Here is a 24,163-nt window from a genome sequence, read left to right on the forward strand (position 1 = left end):
TTGTGGTTTTTTTTTTATGATTGGTTGGTTGGGTTTGGGATTCTATTAATTGTTTTCCTAATGCACCTTGAATTTCCTTTTCTGCCCATTAATTCACTGTCTTTCAAAAAAAGAAATGTCTTAAATAAAATGAGCAGCTTGTGACAAAATATCTCAGGCAGTCAACTTCCTTAAAGCATGAAAAAGGTAAAAATGACCACAAAATTTTACTTTTACACATATTCAAAGCAAAAAACCATGGGGTGAGAGAATTAGGCAGCCAAGCTTGGGCAGCAATCTCAGGAATTCACAAAGTTACAAAGAAGTAAAATAAAACCCCATATGACCAAAAGAGGATTGGAGCTCAATGAAGCAAATACAGAAATAATGTAGATCCTATCAGAAATAAGGTCAAAATCTCCTCAACTTGAAAGGGATATATAAAGCAAACAAAAGTCCCCACTAAATCAAAGGTTTCACTGCCTCTATTAAAAGGTAATTTGGAAAATTCCTAGAATTCAAACTCTCCACTAAAAATTCTTTCAAAGGACCAGTAAATATGCTCAGAAAGTCTTTTTTACTCCTGAAATATTTGGGAAATCCATGAAGTATTTAATGACAAGCCCTGTCACTTCAGCAAATTTCTCTTCCATGAGATTTTCTGCCACAACAACTTCCTTGTTAATGCCCAATTTCCAAGGAAAACCATCCTACCTCTTTCTCCTGCATTTGAAGCAGTGTCTGGTGGTACCGAGAGGGGCTGCACTGTCCACAGTCAATTTTTGGTGTCATCTATTGAAGAAAAAAATCAAAACAACCAATGAAGTCAAAACCAGTAAATCCAAGTACAATCAATCCTGACCAATGATTAAAAATAACATAAAAGGTTTGTTTGCCCTTCTGAAACACCAAGGGAATATAAATACCTACCACAGTCATTGGCACCCGTTTTTCTCGCAGGTATCTGGGGTTTTCTAACTGAAAAACAAGGCAGAGAAAAATCAGCAGGTCAACAATGTCTGATTTAAGACATCATAACTAAACTATATTTAGCACAGGAACTGCATCACTCAAAGAACTGCAGATGAGATTTCTTAAATCTTATAGGAATAGGAAATCTTCCTAAGAGATCATTTGGTTGGAAATCTACTCAGCAATTTTGGATCAAAAAATTGCACTTTTTTTCCTCCCACCTCTTGTGGTTGCAAAAATTCCATCAATGCATATCATAAAAAATATTTGGCAGCTTCATACATAGGCTTATGCAAAAGATTTCCAACTTTGTTGGCTAAATTCTCATTGAGATCAGTATAAAGCTATAATACATTTACAGATTGTACTGATTAAAATGTAGTGCTTTTGAAAAATTACAGTTGGGTGCATTGAAACTATAGCCACATATGTAAGTTATAGAGACAAAACATAAGGAAATAATTCATTAACATGGCTATATAATTAAAACAGCTCTCTTAATCACTGTTTTTAAGAACTGGAGACAAAGCATTGTTCCCAACCCACTTCCTCTATCAGACAACTCTATCTTTCTCATTTTCTCAGACAAGGAGGCTCAAACATCACATCACAGAGAAAGCAGAATGCCCAAAAAAAGCTTTCAAGGGTATAATCTTGTAAAATGTGGCAGTGAGATCTGGAATATGAATGAGATTGCAATACACATTAAAAAAAAAAAAAAGTTGTAGGATTAGGTTGATCTACGAGGCATGGAAAACATATCAAATGCTTGCACTTTCTGCAGTAGCATGAAATAAATTTGTGTGTTGAATTTATCAGTGGCAAAGAGGCTTAATCCCTCTGAAATTTCAATTTGATACAGTATTATTCATTTCCTGTCCCAAAAGGTGATGCAGGATTTCAGTGTGGCGTTGAGTTGTCACACTTTACCCAGAAGTCGCTGCAGGTACTCACACTTAACACATACATTCAATTTCAATGAATGGTGTTATCCAAAATTTTAATTTTAATACATTAGCTGAAAGCATCAGGAAACCAATAATTTAACAATCATCTATGTATTATCAGGGAGTAACTAAAACAGTTACACTCAATTTTCCTTCACACAACTGTTTTGGCAGTTAAATCCATGGGCAGCCACCAGGGAATGAAGAATCCTGGATGCACCCACTGCCACAAAAAAGAGGAATTTTGGACACAGAAAAGACTGTGAGGAGAGGAATACAGGAGTGGGATCAGCCTGGAGCACCAACCACAGGAGATCCAGTGGAGGGGAAGGAAAAGCCAATCAAGACAGAGGGAAATAAAAGGTACAGAAATTCCAAACTGGAAGAATTCTTGATTTCCTTTGTCCCACACAATTGTACCTGCAATAGGATTTTCTACCTACATTTCACTGGTATTCTATTCCTCCTCCCACCTCAATTTGGCCACTTCCCCATCCAGCTCACGCTCCTGATCATGCCCAATGATGAAGGTGTTCACCAGAAGCTCAAGGCACTCCCCAGTTTGGGATCAGTGGCAGCAGCAGAAGCCTTGACCAAAATCTGGTGGAACCCGGACAAGGCTGCAGGGCCACATTTCAAAGCCCTCATGATTTCCCAAAGCTCTGTCTCTCAAGCAGAATCACCCTTTACTTTGGCTTTTTTAAGCCAAAGTAATATAAAAAATGTTTTAAATATTTACAATTAATTAAAATCCTTTATCTGCCCATGGCATTCAGCTGTTTGCAGCCTTCACTTCAAAACCATCTGAAAAGCTAAGGTACATCCTACTTGTTTATGGGAAAGAAGGAAAATGTGTCTCTAATACTTTGTAGGGCCCAAGTCTTGCATTTTTTGATTTTGTAACAGCAGCCATATGTGCTTTGAAGTTAAATGTTCCTACTTTGTTACTTGTTGTGGATTATATCCACTTAAACTGATCTGTAAACATTTAATGCCTCAACATTCATTCTTTTCATGCTGGTCTTCTGCAAAACTTCTTGTTCTCCAAATTAAACCACATTAAAGAGGGAATATCACAATAAAGAATGCCCCCAAAAAGAAAAAAAAAGTCTGTATTTATGAGAAACATGCAAATTTAAAAATAATAAGCAAAAGGTCAAAGACAAGCCAAAATACATATGTATGAAACTGAAGGACTGCCATGAGAAGAGCAGTAAATCACATGCTTTTTTAAGAGTATGAACCAAATAAATGTCATCATGAAAGACATCTTTATTTGAACTAGAACTGAACTCTAATTTGTAAATACCACTTCTTAACAGAAATAGTATTTTGAATGTCTTTGTAGAAAAGATTCTGGATTCCCCTGCTCTATTAGGCAGTCTGACAAGAAATCATGTTTCAATTTGTGAGGAGTGCAATGGTCACCTTCTCTTTCTCCTAAACCAGAGCTGTGAAGGTGTTGGGTAATCAAATCCCCATGAAGAAATCCCCATCACTTAACAGAGATAATCTACTTCATTAAAATATGTTTAAAATTTTTTCTTATTTAAATTCAATATTGAAAAAAAGTATTGCAGAAACGTACATAAAAATAAAATTCCAAAACTGCATTTCAGCAAAATTAGCCATAATTTTAAAGTTCAGTATTCTCAATTTCCATTTTTTTCACAACACCTAAAGTAGTCAAAATTAAATATTTATGAGTTATACAATTTTAAAGCTATCAATGCAAGTAATGAGTGAAGTTGAAACCCTTCACTCAAAGCATTGACAAAAGTTGGAATGCTTTCCCCCAAAAGCAAGGAAAGTGCAGGAAAAGCATGATTTTGAGCCTTAACTACTTCCACAAGTCTCATCCTCATCAATTACATTCCATCCCTCAGGCTGAAAATATGGTCCAGTCCAGAAATTCCCACCAAAGCTTTGCTCTTTTGCTCAGTAAATATTTCACAACAATGACAACACTCAAGTCATGGTCCCAAACTACCCCTTAAAGTCCTGTTCCACTCTTTGCAAGATGTTTCTCCAGGCATGGATATCTATCTCCAATAATGTCCAACTTCAGCCACTCACAGAATATTGTCAATTTTAATATTCAGGGAATAAAATCCCCACACTTGCATCTGCAGGCTCATTGCACATTCCCCCCTAAGCTTCATCAAAGACAAAATGGGATTGTTTTCAAAACAAGGATGGCAAAAACACACATGAAAGAGTTAAGAACACTTAAGACTTTGAAATGGTAAACAACTAAACTGAACCTTGCCCTAAATTCTTACTTTAATCTACCAAACCCAGCCAGCCAGCATGTTCCCTACAGAAATAACTGCTGAGTAGCTTCAGGAAATTTGAGTAAGGACATTCTTATCTAACATCATAATTTGTAGGGAAGTTCACTTTAATGCTGCTGTTGCAGTCTTAGTGGAAGGACATTAAAGCACATGAAGGCTGTTTGTCAGCATGGAAGTCGAATTTATTTTTTGAAGTCTCAACATCACTTGGAGCTCACTGTGGGAAAGTTTTCCCAGCACTGCTGCCCTCCAAGGCCACAACATATACAGTAGGCATGTTTATAGTAAGCAGCCACACTGAGAAACCAAACAAAAGATAATCAAATGCCTTGTGCAGAAATGGTTGAGCTTAACTAGACTGGAAAGAGCCAGGCAGATGTGAGCCAAGCACACAGAGCAGGCACAGCACCCAGTGCTGCTGCAGCCTCCCAGGAATTCCCTGCACTCCATCACTTAACCCAGCGTTACAACACTTTGCTCCAAGGAAGGAGAACAGAACACAGCCACCAACCACAGACTTTCTTTGGTCTGTCTTCTCAAACCTTTCCTAAGCAATCACATTTCCCAGGACAAGTTCTTCTGGGCAAGATTGAGTGTCCAGCCAGCCCCACATCACTTCTGGGAAAAGCTAAAGAGTTAATGTAGCCGTGATATTTTATGAAAAATCCTTTCCTTAGGATTTTTCCTCCTGAGAAGCTGAGAGGCCTCAGGAACAAAATGCAAACAATGATTATCTGCTGCTGTGGAATGCAACAGGTGCATCTGGGATTGGTCTCATGTGGTTGTTTCTAATTAATGGCCAATCACAGTCAGCTGGCTCAGACTCTCTGTCCAAGACACAAGCCTTTGTTATAATTCTTTTTCTATTCTTAGCTGGCCTTCTGATGAAATCCTTTCTTCTATTCTTTTAGTAGAGCTTTAATATAATATATATCATAAAATAATCAATCAAGCCTTCTGAAACGTGGAGTCAGATCCTCGTCTCTTCCCTCATCCTCAGACCCCTGTGAATCATCACAGAATTAATTCCTGTCCTGGCTGAATTCCAGTGATGAAAAATTGTGTTCTCCCTGATTAAAAAGCCCTTTGCTGTTTCCCCAGGGTGCAATCTCTTTGTGTGCTTTCCACCTAAAATGATGTGCTGAATTTCCTGGGATGTTTGAAAGAGATGCTTTGTCACCCCTAAAACTGGCTACAATTTGGTGACAAATGAAACTGTACCATAGGCATCATGAAAGAGAGAGAAAGGTGAGGCAAGAATTTGCAGGGGTTTAATTCATTGCTATTTCTTTATGTAAGTTAATTTTTTTTTATCTAATAATTATGTTTGTCTACAATCTAAAAAGCTCAGCCTAAAGAGGAAAAAAAAAGAAAAGGAAAAAAGGAAGTTTAATTCCATTATCCAACGAGGTTTTTCCCCTGACACTACACATCTCTCACGATATTTAATTATTTCTGAGACATAAACAGGAGATAGTCACCTTCCCTTCAGTTATGAAGTGCCCTAGAGCTGCAATATTATGACAGCTGTTGATAAAACAAGACCACAGAATCACAGAAAAGTCTGGGCTGGAAAGGACCTTAAAGTTTTTCTCATTCCCTTAGCCCAGGTTACTTTTTTATATTTCAGGATGACTGAAGAATGACAAAAAATTCAAAGTAACAACATGGCCAAAGATTATTGGTATTTATTTGTCTCAGCTCCTGCTCCTGAAACTTTTCCCTTCAAACAGCCACACAAAAGAATTTCTGCTTTTCCCCATTGCAAATGCACCTTCAAGGCATGAGCACCTGATAAAGAACAGTCCCCACACCAGTTTAGATAAGAGTCAATTTTATAATGTATGTAAAATGAGTGCAAATTAGTATTCCATGTATGGAAGGCAAACTTATCACAATCAAAACTCAACTTATATTTTTCAACCATTTACTCATGCCTGATTAGAATCTAAAGAACTTGTATCATAAAATGTTTGATAGGGATAATCAGGAATGCTGCAAGGAAAAGGGGAAAATTCTTTTATTACTCACAAAAAGTACCAATATCAGCACAGTAACACAACAGATTTACTTCTCCTGTAGAAAATGTTATTATTAAGAACAAATATCTGAAGCCTCCAGATTTGACCTCTCAGCTTAGTAGAAAAGTCATAAAAGCATTTCCCAAAACTTTCCACAGTGTTTTTAATATTAAAAAAAATAAAATCTCAATCACTGATGTGGGTATATCATAAAAACTGAAAACACATCCAGAATGTGTTAAAAATACAAGAGCTTTGAAGAAGAGGAAATTTAAAATATATTAAAGAAGAAGGAGGCTGAAAGATAACAGTAAAAAATAAATTATACCAATTTATAACTGGTCATTTCAACCCCAAGCTGGAGCAGTGAATGCTCAGCAATACCTCACAGCTGGAAGACACCAGGATTGTCTCACCTAGCTGGCTATTTGCAGATTCTTGGATAAAAGCATGGTCTCTATATAAACTTGCCTGAAATACTCACAAGCTTCCTAAAATGACACAGATTCTTACTGTCAAAAATCCTTGGATAACTGTCGCAGACATTTCCCCACAGAAATCCTTTCTTTCGGATTTCTGTGTCTTTGGGAGGCCAGAGGCCTCCGAAGACAAGGTAAACAATTATTATCAGCTGCTGGGGAATGCAACAGGGGCACCTATTTTGATTGGTGATTGGTTCATGTTTTATGTTTATAATTAAGGGCCAATCACCAGTGCAAGCCAGGGGACTGAGTCCTTGGCCACAGCTTTGTTGTGGATTCTTTTCTATCTATGTCTAGCTAGCCTAGCTGCTCTGCAAACCTCTCTCCTTATTCTTTTTAGTATAACTATAATGTATTATATCATATATTAATAAATCAAGCCTTCTGATTCAAGAAACAAGATTCACCGTCTCTCTCTCACCAGCTGCGCCCACTCAGGCGCGGTAATAGATAACCAAAGAAACCCAAAGAAAATTTCAAAAGCTTTTCAAAACAACTCCTCTTTAGCCAGACAGCTCAAAGTGAAAGCCATTCTGTATCTCCCTTCCCATCTTCCCCCACTACTGAAGTATTTTTTGGGTCAAGGGTCTCCTGTATCTCAGGTGGGATCACTGTAAATTAAGTTTCCCAAACGTTTTGCAGCTGGGAGTAGCAATTAAAGGACAGCAAGATGCTCCCGTGGCAATTTAAATGCTTGCAAATAACAGCAGCCACATCTGACACTCAAACCTTACAGATTCCAAGGGATCATTTAGTGGGGCTTTTTACTTTTAGCACTGACATGTTCTTGAAGTGTGACACTGCACTTAAAACTTCCTGACCCTTTCAGAAGCCACTGGAGGCCGTGATCCACAGCGGGGAAATGCTGCTCAGCACAAGCCCTCACAGACCTCTCCTTTACAACCTCCAATCCCCTTTGTCAGGTAACTCCCAACAAGTCTTATCAGGCAATCAAAGTCTCTCATGAGTGACTTCTTTAATTACCATCCCTGGAGAGGAGACTTGAAAAACTGATTTATGTGCCACGGTAGCCAATTTGTTATCCAAGGGAGCTCCTGTATCAGCAGAGGATCATCACACGTTAATAACCAGCCATTATCAGCACAACACGATTGCAAACTGGAATTTCAATTAGGGAAAGAAATAAAATACAAATAAAATGACAGAGATAAGAGATAAGCAGGCAGGCAGATTGACACTGATAGAAAAATGCAGGATATAAAGAGATCCTTTGTCAGCATCAGTTGGTGTAATTTGTAAATGGCCATGAGCAAGTTTTCCCCCTCAAAGCAGCTTTGAAAGCTCAAGGTATTACAGCTTTCTGCTCCTATTTTCAATGGATAAATACAGCCCAAATATTCCAAATCTGCAAGTGATGGCATCTTTGTTTCAGGCACCTGCACAATGCTGACACTTTCATCCATCTCCACCCTCAGCTTGGAAAAAGCCAGAGAAACACCAAGAAAGACAGAAAACCATTAATATTCTCTGTTATTATTTCTGATTGCACTGAGGAGAACTTGGCCATCCATGAAAAACCTGGAGTGTAATAGGCAAGATTTTTAAATGCTGTCATATCCCTCCAGACTGACAATAGTGCAGGAAGAATAAGATTTGGCAGTGATTAAAATGACAACATGAAAATATGTGATTATTTTTCAAAAAACAAGGCTGAACTATTTCATTAAACTCTCTCTCATCACTCCTAACTTTGGCTGCAACTCTGTGAGCTTTCAACCTATGAGAATAAGCCAAAATAAGGAAGAAGAGAAAGAAGAAACCTCCCTCTTAAAATCAAAGTGATCTTAATAAAACTAAATTGCTGTATGGATATTAATTCCAATGAAATAGGTTAAAGATTTGGTGGTACAAGCGAAAGGGTTACAAAAAAGACAAAACAACTCAACAGAAAAAATACATTAAAATACAACTATAGAGAAGAGGTGCTTCATTGTCTCCTTAGAACTATCATGGACTAACACCACAGAAAATACAACCAAGGGAATAAAGACTTATAAGAGTAATAAATTTAAATCATTAAAAGGGAAAGAAAGAGGTGAATACACAGAAAAGCCTCCTGAATACTTTAAAAAGGAGGCACACTGACCAAAAAAAACCTGAATTGTACTAATGACTTAAAAATTCTGCTTTGGTTAAAAAAAAATAAGCACAGAAAGCCAAACTCTTCTTTCATTTATACAAGTATAATTAAAAAGTAATATTGCAGAGTCATCAAGAATTATTCTGAATTTCTACCAGAGTAAGACTCTTGGTTTTGACCAGCAGCCATTATTTGGCCTGATTTATGAGTAACCATATTAAATGTGTAAAGATTATTATTACTTAAAATTTCAATGTTTTCTTCTCATACATTCATAAATAGCCTTTCCAAGCCTTAGCAACTCATTTCTAAAAGATTCCCACAAAGTTTTGCTGGCTATGCTCAGAAAGCAAACTACACTACTGACAAGTTCCCATTGTAAGTTAATAAATAAGTAAAGTACTCAGTTTATTTTACCCCAAGATTCCAACTATTGAGCCGTGCTTCCAGGTCATCATCATCAAATGAAAACTTTCTTTTGTGTTGATCATCCTGTAAAATAAAAAAAGTCAAGGAAAATATCAGAGTTGTTGGCAATGAATTTTTTAAATTTAAAATTAAACTTCTCATTGACTTGGCCATAGCTACACTGCACTTCCTAACAGTGTCACAGTACTTCTGACAGCTCAGTTTCCAGAGGATACTGGGCTGAGCAAGCAGCTCAGAGGATAAATTAGCCTGGCTCTCCACTTTAATGTTCTTCTTTATTTGTTTCCAAAGCAATAGTCTCCTTTGTAGAGGGTGAATTTACTAAAAGACCCAAAATACTCCTTTTTCAGGCATCTATTCATCTCCAAAATGCCTTCTGGGGCTAATGCAGAATTCACGGATCACCTGACCGGCCTCCAAATAAAAAAGCAGATTTAAAATGGATGGAAACCAAGGCAGGGATGGTTGTCAAAGCAGAGGACAGAGCAGCTCAAGGCTCTTCTCTGATTTCCAGCACCCAGCCAGGGCTGGGTTACTGCTGCTGCAGGAATTACCAGGGAATTGCCCCTCAGAAGAAAAATTTTTCCTCTGGATTAACAACAACTACCAACATTCAATGGATGTAACAGGGAAAGCTGGTACAGAACATTTTCCTTGGCCCAGGTATTTAAAAAACAACACTGAAGCCTGAATTACTTTGTCTCATTTGTGTATGGGCCTGCCAGCGCCTTTTCTTTAAATCTCATTTGTCACAAGCAGCCAGTGAGCAGAGCTTGGGCTGCTGGTAATCAACACTAGGCTGAGGCAGCTCTTAATGTTTCTTAAATGTTTCTTAAAAGTCTCCCTGCTCCTCTACCTGGGCCTGAACCATGCCACAACATCTGCGAAACCCCAGAACATCCCTGACAATGGGACAAGGTATTGTTTGTTCCAACCAGCCAAACATTATCAAACTGGCAAAGCAAGAGGGGACTGGTTCACTTAAAGGCCCTTTTAGAGCTGCAATCACAGGAGAATCCAGAATATGGAGCTGAAGATCAATGAAGTGCAGGGATTTGTCCAACGCTGACCTGGAAGCTGCAGCAGAGCCAGCAATAACGGCAAAAAAAATATTAAAAATAAACAAACCAAAGCAGCAAAACTCCCCTAAAAAACTTTAAAGCTCCAAAACCAGGTTTAAGCTGAGGAATATAATTTTTTTTACAATAACTCTTCCATAAGAAATACTTCATGAAGTAAAATAAACAGGAAACCAATAAGGAGACATGTAGTAAAGCCAGCATGTGGTTTTATTTTTAATGATGGCATTTCTGTATTTAAATTCCATTTGTATACATACAATCAACACACACATAAATACATTGCCAGCAATCAGAGCCTAGAGCACAGACACTGATTTCTGCCCACTGAGCACCTGTAACCTGCCCTGATAAACCATCCCCTTGCTAATCCTCTCTTCCAGATGCACAGCAGAACACAAATTTCCTCAGAAAGGAGCTTCCAGTTTATCCTATTTGCACTTCATGTCCTCATAAATCCTCAACTGTGCCCAGCTGCAATCTTTCTAAACTGTTCCTGTGATAGAATCAAAAATGAAGCGTGGGCAGAGCTGGAGGAACAAACAGGAAATTCAGTGTTCAGAGGGGTGAGGGTTGCTCTAGGTGTGGTGAAGGACACTGCAAGGCCACAGAGCACATTTTAGAAGGTAAACAGCACATTTCTTGGTATCACACATTTATCAGGAGTAATTGTCAGTGCAAAGCTTGCAATTATATAAACAACATCATTGAATATGCTGGACTAAAAGGGTTTCAGACAAAGGCTGTTCAATGCCCTTTCATCAGTCAAAATGCTCCTTGTGGAAAGTCTGATGAAACAAACTGTCCAAAATTCACTCTTTCAGAGGTCAACCATCACTGAACAGAGCCAGAGGCATCTCTGCAGCTTTCTTTAATCTGGTATTGCAAAATACAAGATGATGTCAATGCAGGCACGTTGCCAAGCCTGGGGAAAACAATGCAGCAGACACTGAACACACAACACTAAACAGAGGTCAAGCATCAGGATGAACTCAGCATCCTACAAGAAATTCTTTTCCCCTGCACTGCAGAGGACAGATTTTGATGAGCTTTAGTCCTCCCTTGTTGGAACCCTGGTTACTGAGAATTTGAGATTTTCTGTGCTGCCAGGCACTGACCCCCAGGAGAACACTGCACTGACCTGAGGCTGTGGAGAAGCTTCCAGAATGGAATGACAGGACTGGGATTGTGGGTGTGGAGTTTGATAGAAGTGTGTGATATCACAGGGTGGGAAACTCAGAGTTAAAGGGTTTAGAATACAGTAATATATATAAAGAAAGGTGGAGGTTTTAGGGTGGAGGCTGCTCCTTCTTCTCCACCTTCCTCTCCATGGGTTTGGGTTAGAACCCTGGTTACTGAGAATTTGAGAATTTCTGTGCTGCCAGGCACTGACCCCCAAGAGAAAACTGCACTGACCTGAGGCTGTGGAGATGCTTCCAAAATGGAATGGCAGAACTGGGATTGTGGCTGTGCAGTTTGAATACAAGTGTGTGATATCACAGGGTGGAAAAGTTTAGGGTTTTAAAATACAGTAATATATATATAAAGCAAGATGGAGGTTTTAGGGCAGAGGCTGCTCCTTCTTCACCTTCTTCTCCATGGGTTTGGGTGGTTTTGTGTAATTGGATAAAAAAGTCTACATTACAGGGCATGGGTGGTTGGTTATTGGATTAAAAGTAAAAATAATTTGTGTCATTTCTTAATTGGACAGTCTATCCTTATAGAAAGAGAGACAGGGCTCCATTTCTACTTTGTTAGAGTGAAGTGCTGTAGAACTTAGGGTTTGTAAGACTGTGACATAGATAAGAATTAATAAACATCTGAGTCCCAACAAGAAATACCCTCCAGCACATTTAATCCTGACCCTGGCAAAAATCAGAAAAAAGCTCGACACTCCCTATCACTCCCTCCCAAATGTCTGCACCTTTACACAGGGATCATGACCCACACAGCTGGAAATAACAGCTTTACAGGGATATATAAAACTCAGGGAAAGCAGAGCTTTAGGACAAAAAGGAGAAGCATCTTACAGACAGTGACGTGCCTAGGTCATCTTCATCCGTGCGGTGAGGAGAGCTCAGACACCGGGATATTACTGATGGCTTCTCACTGAGTCTTTCCCTGTTAGTAATGACAGGAGGAAGCAGAAAGAGAGGAATTCATTTTCAGCAATTTGTGGCACACAAAGGATGTTAATCACAGAATAGAATTGGGTAAAATATATACAAAATAACTGTCGAGATGGAAAGGTCGAAAAAATAAAAAGGAGAAAAAAGAGAAAAATTTCATCTTAAAGGCAAACAAAAGCCTTGAGTGCTCCATTAAAAAAACACCACCATAAAACCCCACACCAAAAAACCCACTAGAAATATTGTGTACATGACAGTACATTAAAAAGTGTTCTTTGTTTTCCTTTGCTACATGACCCAACATCTCCCAAAGGATTTTAGGATAAATCTAGGCTAAGGAGAGGGCTGATCTAAGAGAACCTTTTTGAAGCAATATTGCTAAGAATATGAAACAACATAAAATGGAGTCCAGTGACTCAGAGAAGAAAGAGAATTTAAGGTGATAGTTGGTTGTACCATAGGGGAGATATTTAAGATCAAAAACATAGGTTAGAACAAGGTAAATGATCCTATAACACACAGAGGGCAGGAATGACACACACAGCTCTGTACAAAGGCAGTGGCTTGAAAGGCCAAGGTGGAAAGGAACAAGTCCCAAAGATTGTCCTGGCTTGATTTCATTTCTGTTTTATGGACTAAAGTGGAATTTATGGGGGATGGTAAAGAAATCAAGACAGGACACAAGCACAGCATGACCGAGTGCTCTGTCCAGCAGAGGGATTTTCTGGAAAAGCTTTTGTTGTAAATAAAACACTTGAGAAAGGGAAATGCAGATCAGCAGACAGGTGAGGAGAATTGTCCCTGATGCACCTGGTCACTGACATTTCTCAGCCACAGAGCAGGAGGAAAAAGAACAAAATAAAGTAGAAGTTCTAAGCATTTATTAGATTGATTGATACAGCAAAAGATCCAAAACAGTAGTGAAACACCCTTCAGCACTGTCAGATCCACAGGTATTAAGATAATCAAAAACTGCTGTTGGTCCCTCCACCTTCCTAGGACTGGCCATATTATATTAAAGTCAAATCAGAGCATTCAATACCTCCCTGCCTTTCCATCTGGCAGCAAATGAGATGGCTGCTATGCCAAAAAGACACTGAGATGAATGAAGTGTTTATGAACAGAACAACAACTGTTGGATGTACAATATAAACCAGTAACTTCTAGGGAGACAAACACAAAGTTTTCACAAAGCACAGGGCCCCAGCTTTCATCAGAACAGCAGGGAACAGAGAAATACAACAACTGGGAGCCTACCTTCCCTTCCAGCACCAATAAATCCCATATAAACAGCATGTATGGATGCACAATAACAATTACAAAGCAGTAAATAGTTTAGATAAGCAAAGTCTTAGGGGTAAAAAAGATCAAAAGGAATATCATAACACAATGACTGCCTCTTGCATTTCTTACCAAGATTTCATTTGACACAAAATTACCTTTAATTAAAGGGAGATAAATCTTTGCCTGTGAGTAAATCTGCCCTTTCATCAGATTTCCTTTCTGAGTAAACTCAGGTTACCTAACAATGCAATGAAGTTCCAATTGTTAAAACGAGAGAAAACAGAATTCATACCCTCATCATTCAGGAATAACAAATACACAAGCCAACCCAAGCTACCTGTAATATTTGTAAATTCACCAAAGGGAAGACAACAGCCTAGATGCATTCTTAGTTCTTTATTTGCCCTTTTGAAGAGGAACTGAAAAGGAAGCTCCTTTACTTGATTGTACAACCGGAATTTGAAAAGAATGTTAAGGATGAACACAATTTTGCTCATATCAAGTATGTACCACCTGTCCACTACCTTTTCCAGCCTCCTGCTAATACAAGTCAGGCTCCAAAAAGCACAAGATTAATTCTCTTTCCTCCCACTGCAGGTAGTGAAGGATGAACAGAGTTTTGACATCAACCTGTGACCTCCTGCTGCAGCCCAAGCAGGGAGCTGGGCATGGGAGGAGGCAGCAATTTGCTGCTAATAAAGGAGATTAGTAAATATTCCTTCTAGGAACAAAGTGAGGGAAATTCACCGATTCTTCCTGGTGCAGCATGACTACACACTAACCTTTAACAATGTTTTAAGGCACACTCTATAAACATAGAGTAGAATTTTCCTACAGGGTCAGAAAGCCCAGGTTTCTGTTCAAACCAACCTAAACATTTCTCAAACCAACCCTCTCACATTTCAAAATAAAGCTGCACCTTTCCAGTCCCAGCAGGTTGGATTTATTCATCAACACCTCAGTTTGCAAGTAAGGTTTGTATATCTAAGGCTTTTATTTAGGCTGAAAAACAACTTCATATGGAAAAGTCAAAATTGTCCAACACAGAATTATCTGTATTGCAAGATAAAAATCACTATGAAAAGAATTTCTGTTTGTTTGGGTCTTTGAAAGGAGAGAATCTTGAGATAAAGGACATCAAGCAGTTACTCAAACATGTCTCACTGACATTATCTATTTTGCCCTGAGAAAATGTTGTAGGAACTGAGTCATGGCTGGAATGCAAAATTTTCATCCAACTGCACAAATTCCATGCTCATAGATGCAGTTTCCCAGGGCACATTCAGAGGAGAGAGACAAATACAGTGGAACTCGGTCACCATCTGCTGGCCCGCCCTACAAACTGCACATCCAGAAATATTTAATATATTACAGTTCTACCTGCACTGATTGATCATCCAAAATTGTAAATATAAAGAAAACCAGGATCTATATGTTGGATATAGGTAATATCTTAACATGGTCACATTTAAGAAAATATTAAATATGTAAATATTTGTATTTTTTCAAAACACAACAGCTGAAATATTTACCTTCAGTATTTTTCTGCAAAACTTGCAGGAAAATTAAGTTTCTTATTGCAGTGAAGATTAATTTATGTAATCTACAGAACTATCAAAATTTTCCAATACAAATTTAGATTTCCTTAGACACAGCCCAACTCTTGGTCCAAGCATCCACTGGGAGAGCTGTGCATATACACCTGATTTTTAATTCCTTTAAGCCAGTAACATCATTCAATTACATTTACTTGCTTCTCCTGGCATGGAAAAATTTGCAATCCAGGGAATAATTTGCAATGCAGCTCTCATGAGAATTCAGCAGAGCCTTGGGAACCACTCTGATCACCAATGTAGGCATTGCTTCATTCCCACAGGATAGAAGGGGAAAGTGAAATTAAGTTTCACTACACCTAAAATAACTTTGGGAACTTTGCCAGGCCAAGCTGAATCTTGGGTTCAGACACAAAGTGGGAAAAGACATCAAATTCCAGTATTCTACTACAAACCAGGTAGAAAAGAGAGAAAAACTGTGGCAAAGAAGGGAGGGAATAGGTGGAACTGCACGTCAGGATGAAGAGGGAGGAATATGCAATTCCCCCCCCAGCTGACAGCACAAGTCAGGAATTCAGATTAATTAGGTGTATTTCTACACCACAAATAGGGCCTTGTAGAGATTTCAGTGTGCTAAAATTGTCCTAACAGGGGAGAGTTGTGCTGATATCGTTTAATTGCTTCTCACACCCAGAGTGATGCTTTGACTTGATGCTGCTCCCAGGGACTGACAGAACCTGGTCAGACCCAGGCCAGGGATCCTGACATGGCACAATAGTAACAAAAACTCTTCCAAGGTCTCAAAAAACATTTCTAAAATATGATACATTCCTTGTTTTCATAATGTCAAATCTATTTCTTTTTTTTAATTAAGGGTATCTGTCCAGCTCCTCCTAACAATTTTCTGTATCTGTCTGAAATTAAACTTGAAAATGTGTCTCTAACACAATTAAACGAAACCAGAATCATTCCTTTCCCAGTGAATTCTCTGTATCACCAAGCCCAAATCAGTAACATCATAACTCAACTGGAAAGTCTCCATTGTCTGCCTCTGGTTCTTAAACCACAAGTCTGTTATCAAAACCACAAGTTCTTATCAGAGCCTGAATGCAAGCAACCAGAAGAGCCCCTAATCCTCAAGAAAAGGAGGTACAGAGACCTCAGACATAACAGTAACTTTTTAAATGATTGTTAGAATTACACACAGTTAATGGATACAGAAGAATTTCATGATACTCAATATTAATGTGATTTAACTTGCAAGTCTCCATCTGCCACTTATCCAAATCACTGCTGGAAAAATAAAAACACGATTGAGAAATGATGATAAACAGCATAAACATCAGTGTGCCTACAAGAGAACAGCTAATGGTGGCCACTTATGAAAGATGTAAATGAAGACATGTAAAAAGCATTGGACTTCTGAAACTAAACTTGAAAATGTATTTCTAACACAATGAAATGAAAGCAGAAGTTGAGCAAACGCTCACTTCCTCTTGTACAGCACCCACTGAGCTTTGACTGATATTCACTCCATGTCTAAGAGTGCTTCCTTCACCAAGGATTTCAGAGAGGTTAAACATTAATGAGGCTTTAAAATGGGCAAACAAGAGGAAATTCCATCCATGACTGAAATGAAGATACATAAAGAAAAAAAAGGAACACAGATCCTGATAATCAGCACAAAGCTGTACTGTGTAAAATAATCCAGAAAATAAATACTTAAGAACAGTAGATTAAACTGGAATTTACCTAAGATTCCCACAAATTAGGACAGAATAGAGCTGAAGTTTTCCAAGTGTCCAAATGACCAGCTTGTCACTCCTTCAATACTGCAGGGACATCTTTCTAAGCCAACAGGAAAACAAGCCTTAATAACAACAACACATTTCACCCTTTTTCCCTGCTGTAAACAGCTCTATTCTCAGCTGACTGGGACTGAGGATGCAGTTTAAGCTCAGTGGCTGCTGCAAATCAAAAACCTGAATCTCACTCAGCAAAACTGGCTTATCTGAATGGAGCCACTATTCCATTTCCTCTAAAAAACCTGTGAGCAACAGTCACAGAACAACCTCTACATCTACTATCTGTGTGCTTGTTTATATTTCTAATCTACAGGGGAAAAAAGACATTTAAAACTATTTGATAAAACAGCTGCTTTCAGCATCATGGCCTTAGACTACAGATGTAAGCTTTGATTTTCCACGTTAAGTGTTTGGAACTGAAAGGAGGAGAAGAAGAGGAAGAGGATAGAGGGATGGGACATGGAAGGAGATGTAAAGTCAGAGAAGAAAACATAATGGAGAAAAGCAAGAACAGAGCAGTCTAGAAATTATTACATTGAAGCTGTTACCAGAGTTTCTGTCTATAAAGCACAAACACTGATGGCGAGTCCATGAGGGAGTGCCATAAACTCATCCAAACTCATCATTTAACAGCTTACAGCTATTAAATACAATCAAACACTGCTGAAGCAAGGACAGAAACCTTACCCAGATGCAGGAACTGTTGTTGAAGATGAGTCTTCCACAGAGGACAGATTACTGTCCTGGTTGCCCAGGTCTCCCACCACCCACTCAGATAAGCAGCCAGCCTGCCTGCTCCGAGCTCTTGGTGAACTTGGTTCATCAAAATAAACGGACTAGAACGAGAACAAATGCAAAATCAACAGGAGAATATATTTACACAGAGGCATTCTTTACACCCTTAATGTCATCTCTTGCAGGAGTATCTGCTGTACAATCATTCCTTTTCCTCTGAGGTCAGCCAGGTGTGCAAATGCCACTCTCCCAACCCATGGGAATTCATGGTAACAGTGTAAATATTTTCCAAGACTTCTTACAGGATGGGTAATTCTAGCAAAAATTGGCATTGTTGTGTCACTGGAGTTGATGCCAAGAGTACACATCCATTGAGTACACATCCAGAGAATACACAGCATGCTAAGTTCTTCAGAAAGCAAACTGCAACTTTAATGATGTCTATTTGAATTCTATAGTCTTCTTAGGCTGCTAAAATCACCACCTTTAAGAACAATTTTCCTTTCACAAGAGCTATCTACTGATTAGGACTAAAGAAAGCCCCAAGGGCCTTTCATTACATTTTTCCAAAGAACTAGAAAGCAATTACCTTTCTGTTCCTTCAAACACGTATTTTCATACGCCATCTAACCAGAATTTTGAAGAAACAAGAAGTTTTGCCCATTGAAAGGTTTTCCCAGCATCAATTACAAGAAATGCCCTTATTTATCACAGAGTTCCACTCAACCCATTCAGAAATCGTTTGTCACATTTGGAAAAGCAACTCCAGGATACATTTTAACAAGTTTGTGTCATGAAGTAGTGACACTCACCATGTAGGCAGGCAAAGTTTTCAGGATTCCTTCCTCTGGTTTTTGGGTGAAGGGACCGTTCAGAACTCCTCTCTGCAGCATGTGGAGCAGCAGTTTTGCATACAAGTTTCGATTCTCCCTTCCCACTATTCCTATGCCTGCTGCTGAAGGTTTGCAGAGTTTTTTAATCCATAGTGAGCATCTTTTTCTTTCTGAAAATATAGATTTGTGGGGTCACTATACAGTTTCAGAGCAAATCAAACACATGCAGAAAGCAGAAGTCATCAGTGTCACAAATTTTGTATGTTTCTCTCTTGTACACCAAAGTTTTAAACAAAACAAACTCCCAAATGACCAAACTAAATAAAATAAATGGTTAAAGACTTAGAATAAAAACAAGTCTTTAACAATGGTTCAAATTTACATATTGCACAAACATTTTCTATAAATTCATGTTTACCAGAAATTTACATCATTTTTTAATCAACATGGAATTGGAAACCCCAGGAATTCTGCACTCACTGCAAGAACTGCCATAAACTACAACTTACAGCTTGCATGAGCATTAATGCTTTAAATACACAATAAATCCTCATCCATTTAAAAAATAAATCTCTATTTTCACAAGATTGCTCTCAGATAAGGAAATTATTCATTTGGTTAAACGTTTATACATAAAGCTCTCAATTTGGAGGGTGTGTGCCTTTAATAATAACCAGCTTGTTGTAAAAATTAGATTTATGCAACATAATTTATTAATTGATGTTCCTATTAGTACACATTCCTGAACAAATGTTCACAACTTTATAATTTAAAATATTTGCTATCTCAGAAACAATGCCCTTTAAAAGCTTTTAGTTTCTACTGAACTCGGTTTTTAAAGATAGATGTTAATGTATTTATGCAAAAGCACATTTACATCATGAAGACAAGACAGATAAGGTCAAACAATTCCAGTAGGTACCTAAAACATCCGACTTTAAAAGTTTTGCAAACCCTCATCAAAACTGTACCTTGAAATGTCAGAGATGAAGTGCCTGATTAAATTAATTACACATAATAATTTTCAGTCCGAAGGGCTTTGTTATTAGTGTTTAAAAGCACATTTTACCATCTGTACCTGAACTATTCTGCAGGTTAAGGACATAGGGTTTCATGGCCACAATACAGCGATCTAATTCCGCATCCAGTCTTTCCTTTATTTCATCTTCACTGCTCATGTTGAATGCACACAAATTAACCTGCAAAATTAATGTCATTGATGTAGAAAAGATCAAATTCTGTTTTACATCAGTCTCTCTTCCTCTTAGGCCACACAAAGATGCGCTCGGAACAATACAGAAAGTGAAACTAGATGTGTTATGTTCAAACAAACACAAACCTAAGACAGATTCTTTGTAAATAACAGGTTCTCAGTGTAATCTACAAGAATGTGCTTGTTTAGATTTGAAACTGAATAGCCAACCACACAATAAATATGTTCATTACACCCAATTTGTATAAAACGCCTCAAGGCGTTTGTGTGATACCGCGTTCCTAACTTGGTATTCCTTAGAATTAGAGGTTTGGATTTTTTTTTTTTTTTTTTTAAGAAGAGCGGGGAGGAAGGAGGGGAACCATCAAGTAGAGCGATAGTTACAAGTAGCAGAAGCAAGAAGCTGTCGGGACAGTTCTTCGGGAACTCTCCGCTCCCGCGCCGCTCGTTCCCCGGCGGAGCGGGGCCTTTCCTGGCACGTCCAGCACCGAACGCGTTCCGTGCCGGCGGAGCCGCACACCGGGCCCGCCCCGGGGCCCTTCCCGGCGCTCAGCCCCGGCCGCCGGCCGTGCCCCGGCCCGGGGCGCTCTCCAGTGTCCCCGGCTGCCCTCCCTGCCCCGCCGGGCCCCGCGGGCCCTGCCCCGTTACCTCGGGGGGCTGCGGGTCGCGGCCACGGCGGGGGGAGGCGGCGGCGGCGGCGGCCGAACGTTCAAACCGGCCCCGCTCCCGGCGGCCCCGGCCCCGGCCCCGCGCGTTTCCGTTTCCGCGGTGACCGGGGCTGGCCCGGCCCGGCCCGGGCGGCCTCGGGCGGGGGATGGAGGCGGCGGGCACAGCCCGCGGGGGCTGGGGAGTTGTTCGTCCCCAGGAACGGGGAAAGCTCTCGGGACTGAGGAGTGCGAGGAAGGTGCTGGTGGGGCTCCGCGGAAAGGCAATCACGGCTCTGAGAGGCGCTGGGCTCTCCTCTGGTGACCGGGGACAGCAGCCAGGGCACGGCTGGAGCTGTGCCAAGGGAGGGTTAGGTTGGATTTTAAATGGTTCTTCCCCCAGAGGGTGCTGGCACTGCCCAGGCTCCCCAGGGAATGGATATGGGCACGGCCCCGAGGCTGCCGGAGCTCCAGGAGCGTTTGGACAGCGCTGCCAGGGATGCCCAGGGTGGGGTTGTTGCGGTGCTTGTGCAGGGACAGGAGATGGACTCGGTCTTTCCCGCTCAGGATATTCTGTGTTTATTTCATTCTGTGATTCCTGCCCCAAGTGATGAATGTCCCCGCAGCCCAGCAGTGCGGTCACGGCTACACCCAGTGCTTTCCCCCAGATTCCCTTCGTGGGTAGTTACGGATCCGCTGAGACACGCACGGAAAACGCCTCAGGAGTCCCCAGGAGAGCCTCGGGGAGCCGCGGGGCAGAAACGGGAGATCGCAGAATCCCAGAATCACACAAGGTTGGAAGAGACCTTCAAGACACCCAGCCCCAACACCTCAACTAAACCACTGCAACGAGTGCCACATCAAGCTTTCCTTAAACACATCCAGGGATGGTGACTCCACCGCCTCCCTGGGCGGCCATTCCAGAACTTTATCATCTTTCCATGAAAAAAATGCTGAGTGCAGTTCTGCACCTGGGTTTGGCCGCTCCCAGCTCAATGACCAGGTTCTTTGTGGTGTGGTATTTTATTCCCGCTAGCTGGATATGGGCTGTTTCTATTCTTGTATCTTCATTATGATCAACATTTGGGGGAAAAAAATGTTTCTATTTAGAGCTTAGTGAGAAATATTTGCCACCCTGAAGTTAAAGGTCAATAAATCAGAAGTAGCTTTTGAGCCTCTGATCAGTGGGGTGGGTGCCAGAAATATGAGTGGATAAAATGAGAATGAAATTTCAGGAGAAGGTTCAATAATTGCAGAGCCAATTTTATTCACAGTTTCTGAGTAAAATCTGTTCAAGTATATTCTTGTAGATAATAGAGCGATTTTGAGCTCACTTTAAAACATTAAATATGCTCCATATTGCTGATGGTTTCTGGGTTGTCCTGTCCCAAGGACGGAGAACATGAGGGGGTGTTGTGGAATAGAAGAATTTCAAAGCACATGCCTGACACTTCTGCACAAAAAACATAAGTTGTACTTGTTTTGTTAGAAAATTAGAAAACCATCAATTAATCCAAAAGAATTAGAGAAATCTTTCAGCTGTTCAGTCTCTTCCTGAGAGAATGAAGTGATTGTGTGTATGTACAATCCCAAATAAACCCTCTGACCTCTTTGATTTGTGCATTTCTCTTTCCCCAAAATCTGTCATGGGCTTTGCTCTGTTGTAGCATCTAAAGCGCTTTTATCTCGAACAAACAAACTCTTCAACACTTCTGAGTTTGATTCAGATGCACACAGAGATCAAACAAGAAACCCTTACATGTACAGGAGGAAATTGGCTGTTTTCTTTGATTTCTGAGCTAATCTTCAGCAGGAATGATTCTGTGTTAGGGCTCATTGGGTGAGAGATGTGACAGCTACACTGGGGCCTGCTCAGAATGCCTTAAACCCACATTTGCACAGAAGCAGTGCAAAGAGTATTTCAACCATGGTACAATCTCAAGAGTACATTACAAGGATGATTTATTATCTTGGAATTTCATATTTAAAATAGTTGTCATTTGATGTATATTGGAACATGGGACGCTTCTCATCTGTGTTAAATCCATGGTAGATCCTTGCAGCAGAGCAGGGCTGCTGTGTTTCTGCACATTGCCTTCAGATTTGAGTGTATCTGTCAAACTCATCACAAAGTACTTTGAAAAACTGAATTTGCTGGAACATGATCATAAATCAATGACTGGAACCACTACTCCAAGAGAAGTTTCCTGAGGGAGTAGATCCAGTTTCTGGGTCTGCTTCCCGAGGCAGAGCAGGGTGGCCACAGAGGTTGGAGCCTACCTGAAGTGATTTGACAATTGCAAAACTTCTGTCCAGAGAAACAGGAAGAAAATCACAAGATTGAGGAAATTACTGAGGTCTTATCTCCATCCAAAGCTGCAGCCTGGACATGAGGAGCACTGATTTGCCCTGACCCTCCTGAGGAAATCACTGTAGACACACTGATACAGAACACAAAGATATCTCAACCAGAATACAGAACAAATTCCCAGTTTGAATTGTAAAAATACGGTCATTTAAGCAAAACATATTCAATACTTTTTTTCCCCTCACATTTTAGCATGTTCTCTTATCTCTTTAACTGTCTCAGCAGGTTGCCACAAGTAACATGAACACAGCTTAAGGCATTTTTTCAAACATCTCAAAAATACAGAAAAAAAAAAAAGAAGGCAGGTCTCACTGCCTCATACCAGCTTCTGGAACACTTCGAGTTGCAAGACATTATTTTTCAGCCCTTCTGAGCAAATCTTTCATGTCTGGAAAGTTGTGATTCACAAACACCTCACTACTTCAAAGAGTTAACAGGTCACAGATTACTTTTTTTCTCCCTCTTCTTGCTTCAGGAGAGTAGATAATAAATTCAGCATATGAACATCGGCTCCTAAGGGTGATCCTTTCAAGTATTCCAGTGCTTCACATCCAGTGAGGAAGCAGGGCCAGCTGATTTGTTCAGTCATTATTCTGCTGTATGGGTAAGTAGAACTGGGAAAATTTCCTGAGAAAAACCTCATTTTTCCTGGGGCAGCTGTTTTTTGTGCAAAACACAAGGCATTCCAGGGGCAAGCTGCATTTGGGTGGCAGTTTGCTCATGCCAACTTCACAGGGTTTGCTGTGACACACGAGTTAATATTAAACTGTGTTTGGTATCTCAGCAACTGTCCTGAACATCCTGATCCCAGAGATGGATCCACACCACATTTACACTGGATTTCCAAATTCATTGGCTCCTTCCAGCTGAGCTGTGCATGTGTTAGAAGGACTTATGGGTACCTTGGCCTGCAAACTTCATTTGAGGATCCCACCTAAATGTGTTCAACCAAAATATGGCACACACTGCACCAATATTCAGTTGCCAGCATGAATTTGTCTGTCTCTGCATAAAAAAATAAATTATTGCTGAGTACAAAGTACTAAATACTTAATAATAGCTGCTTCAATCTCTCCTTAAAAATAGGAAGCATAAGGATGAATTACATCAGTCATGCTATTAAAATATTCATATGCAGCCTTACAAAAAAAAAAAAAAAAAAAGAAAAATTATAATTAGAATATGTTTAGAATTCTTTAATGGTAGCTCTACCATCTTACAAGTAGCTTGATCTTAATGTTAAATGGTCATTTTAAATGTTCTGCAGTGGATTATTACTTACTGTGGAGCTCATG

The 24,163-nt window shown here is 39.8% G+C and overlaps 1 protein-coding gene across 1 annotated transcript in view; it reads right to left on the minus strand.

The window, feature by feature from the left end:
* CEP112 (centrosomal protein 112) overlaps positions 1–20,580 on the minus strand; it is a 165,830-nt gene extending 145,250 nt beyond the window's left edge. Inside the window, exons 1-8 of the mRNA XM_059485706.1 lie at positions 20,505–20,580; positions 19,722–19,842; positions 18,623–18,813; positions 17,763–17,911; positions 12,335–12,425; positions 9,214–9,288; positions 910–957; positions 694–771 (exon numbers count right to left, since the gene is read on the minus strand). Of these exons, the coding sequence (XP_059341689.1) occupies positions 694–771; positions 910–957; positions 9,214–9,288; positions 12,335–12,425; positions 17,763–17,911; positions 18,623–18,813; positions 19,722–19,821 (732 nt within the window). The 5' untranslated portion in view covers positions 19,822–19,842; positions 20,505–20,580. The remainder of the gene's footprint in view (positions 1–693; positions 772–909; positions 958–9,213; positions 9,289–12,334; positions 12,426–17,762; positions 17,912–18,622; positions 18,814–19,721; positions 19,843–20,504) is intronic.
* Between the last annotated feature and the right edge of the window lie 3,583 nt (positions 20,581–24,163).

This window comes from Ammospiza nelsoni, chromosome 19, assembly GCF_027579445.1.
Source record: "Ammospiza nelsoni isolate bAmmNel1 chromosome 19, bAmmNel1.pri, whole genome shotgun sequence".
Taxonomy (NCBI): Eukaryota; Metazoa; Chordata; class Aves; order Passeriformes; family Passerellidae; genus Ammospiza; species Ammospiza nelsoni.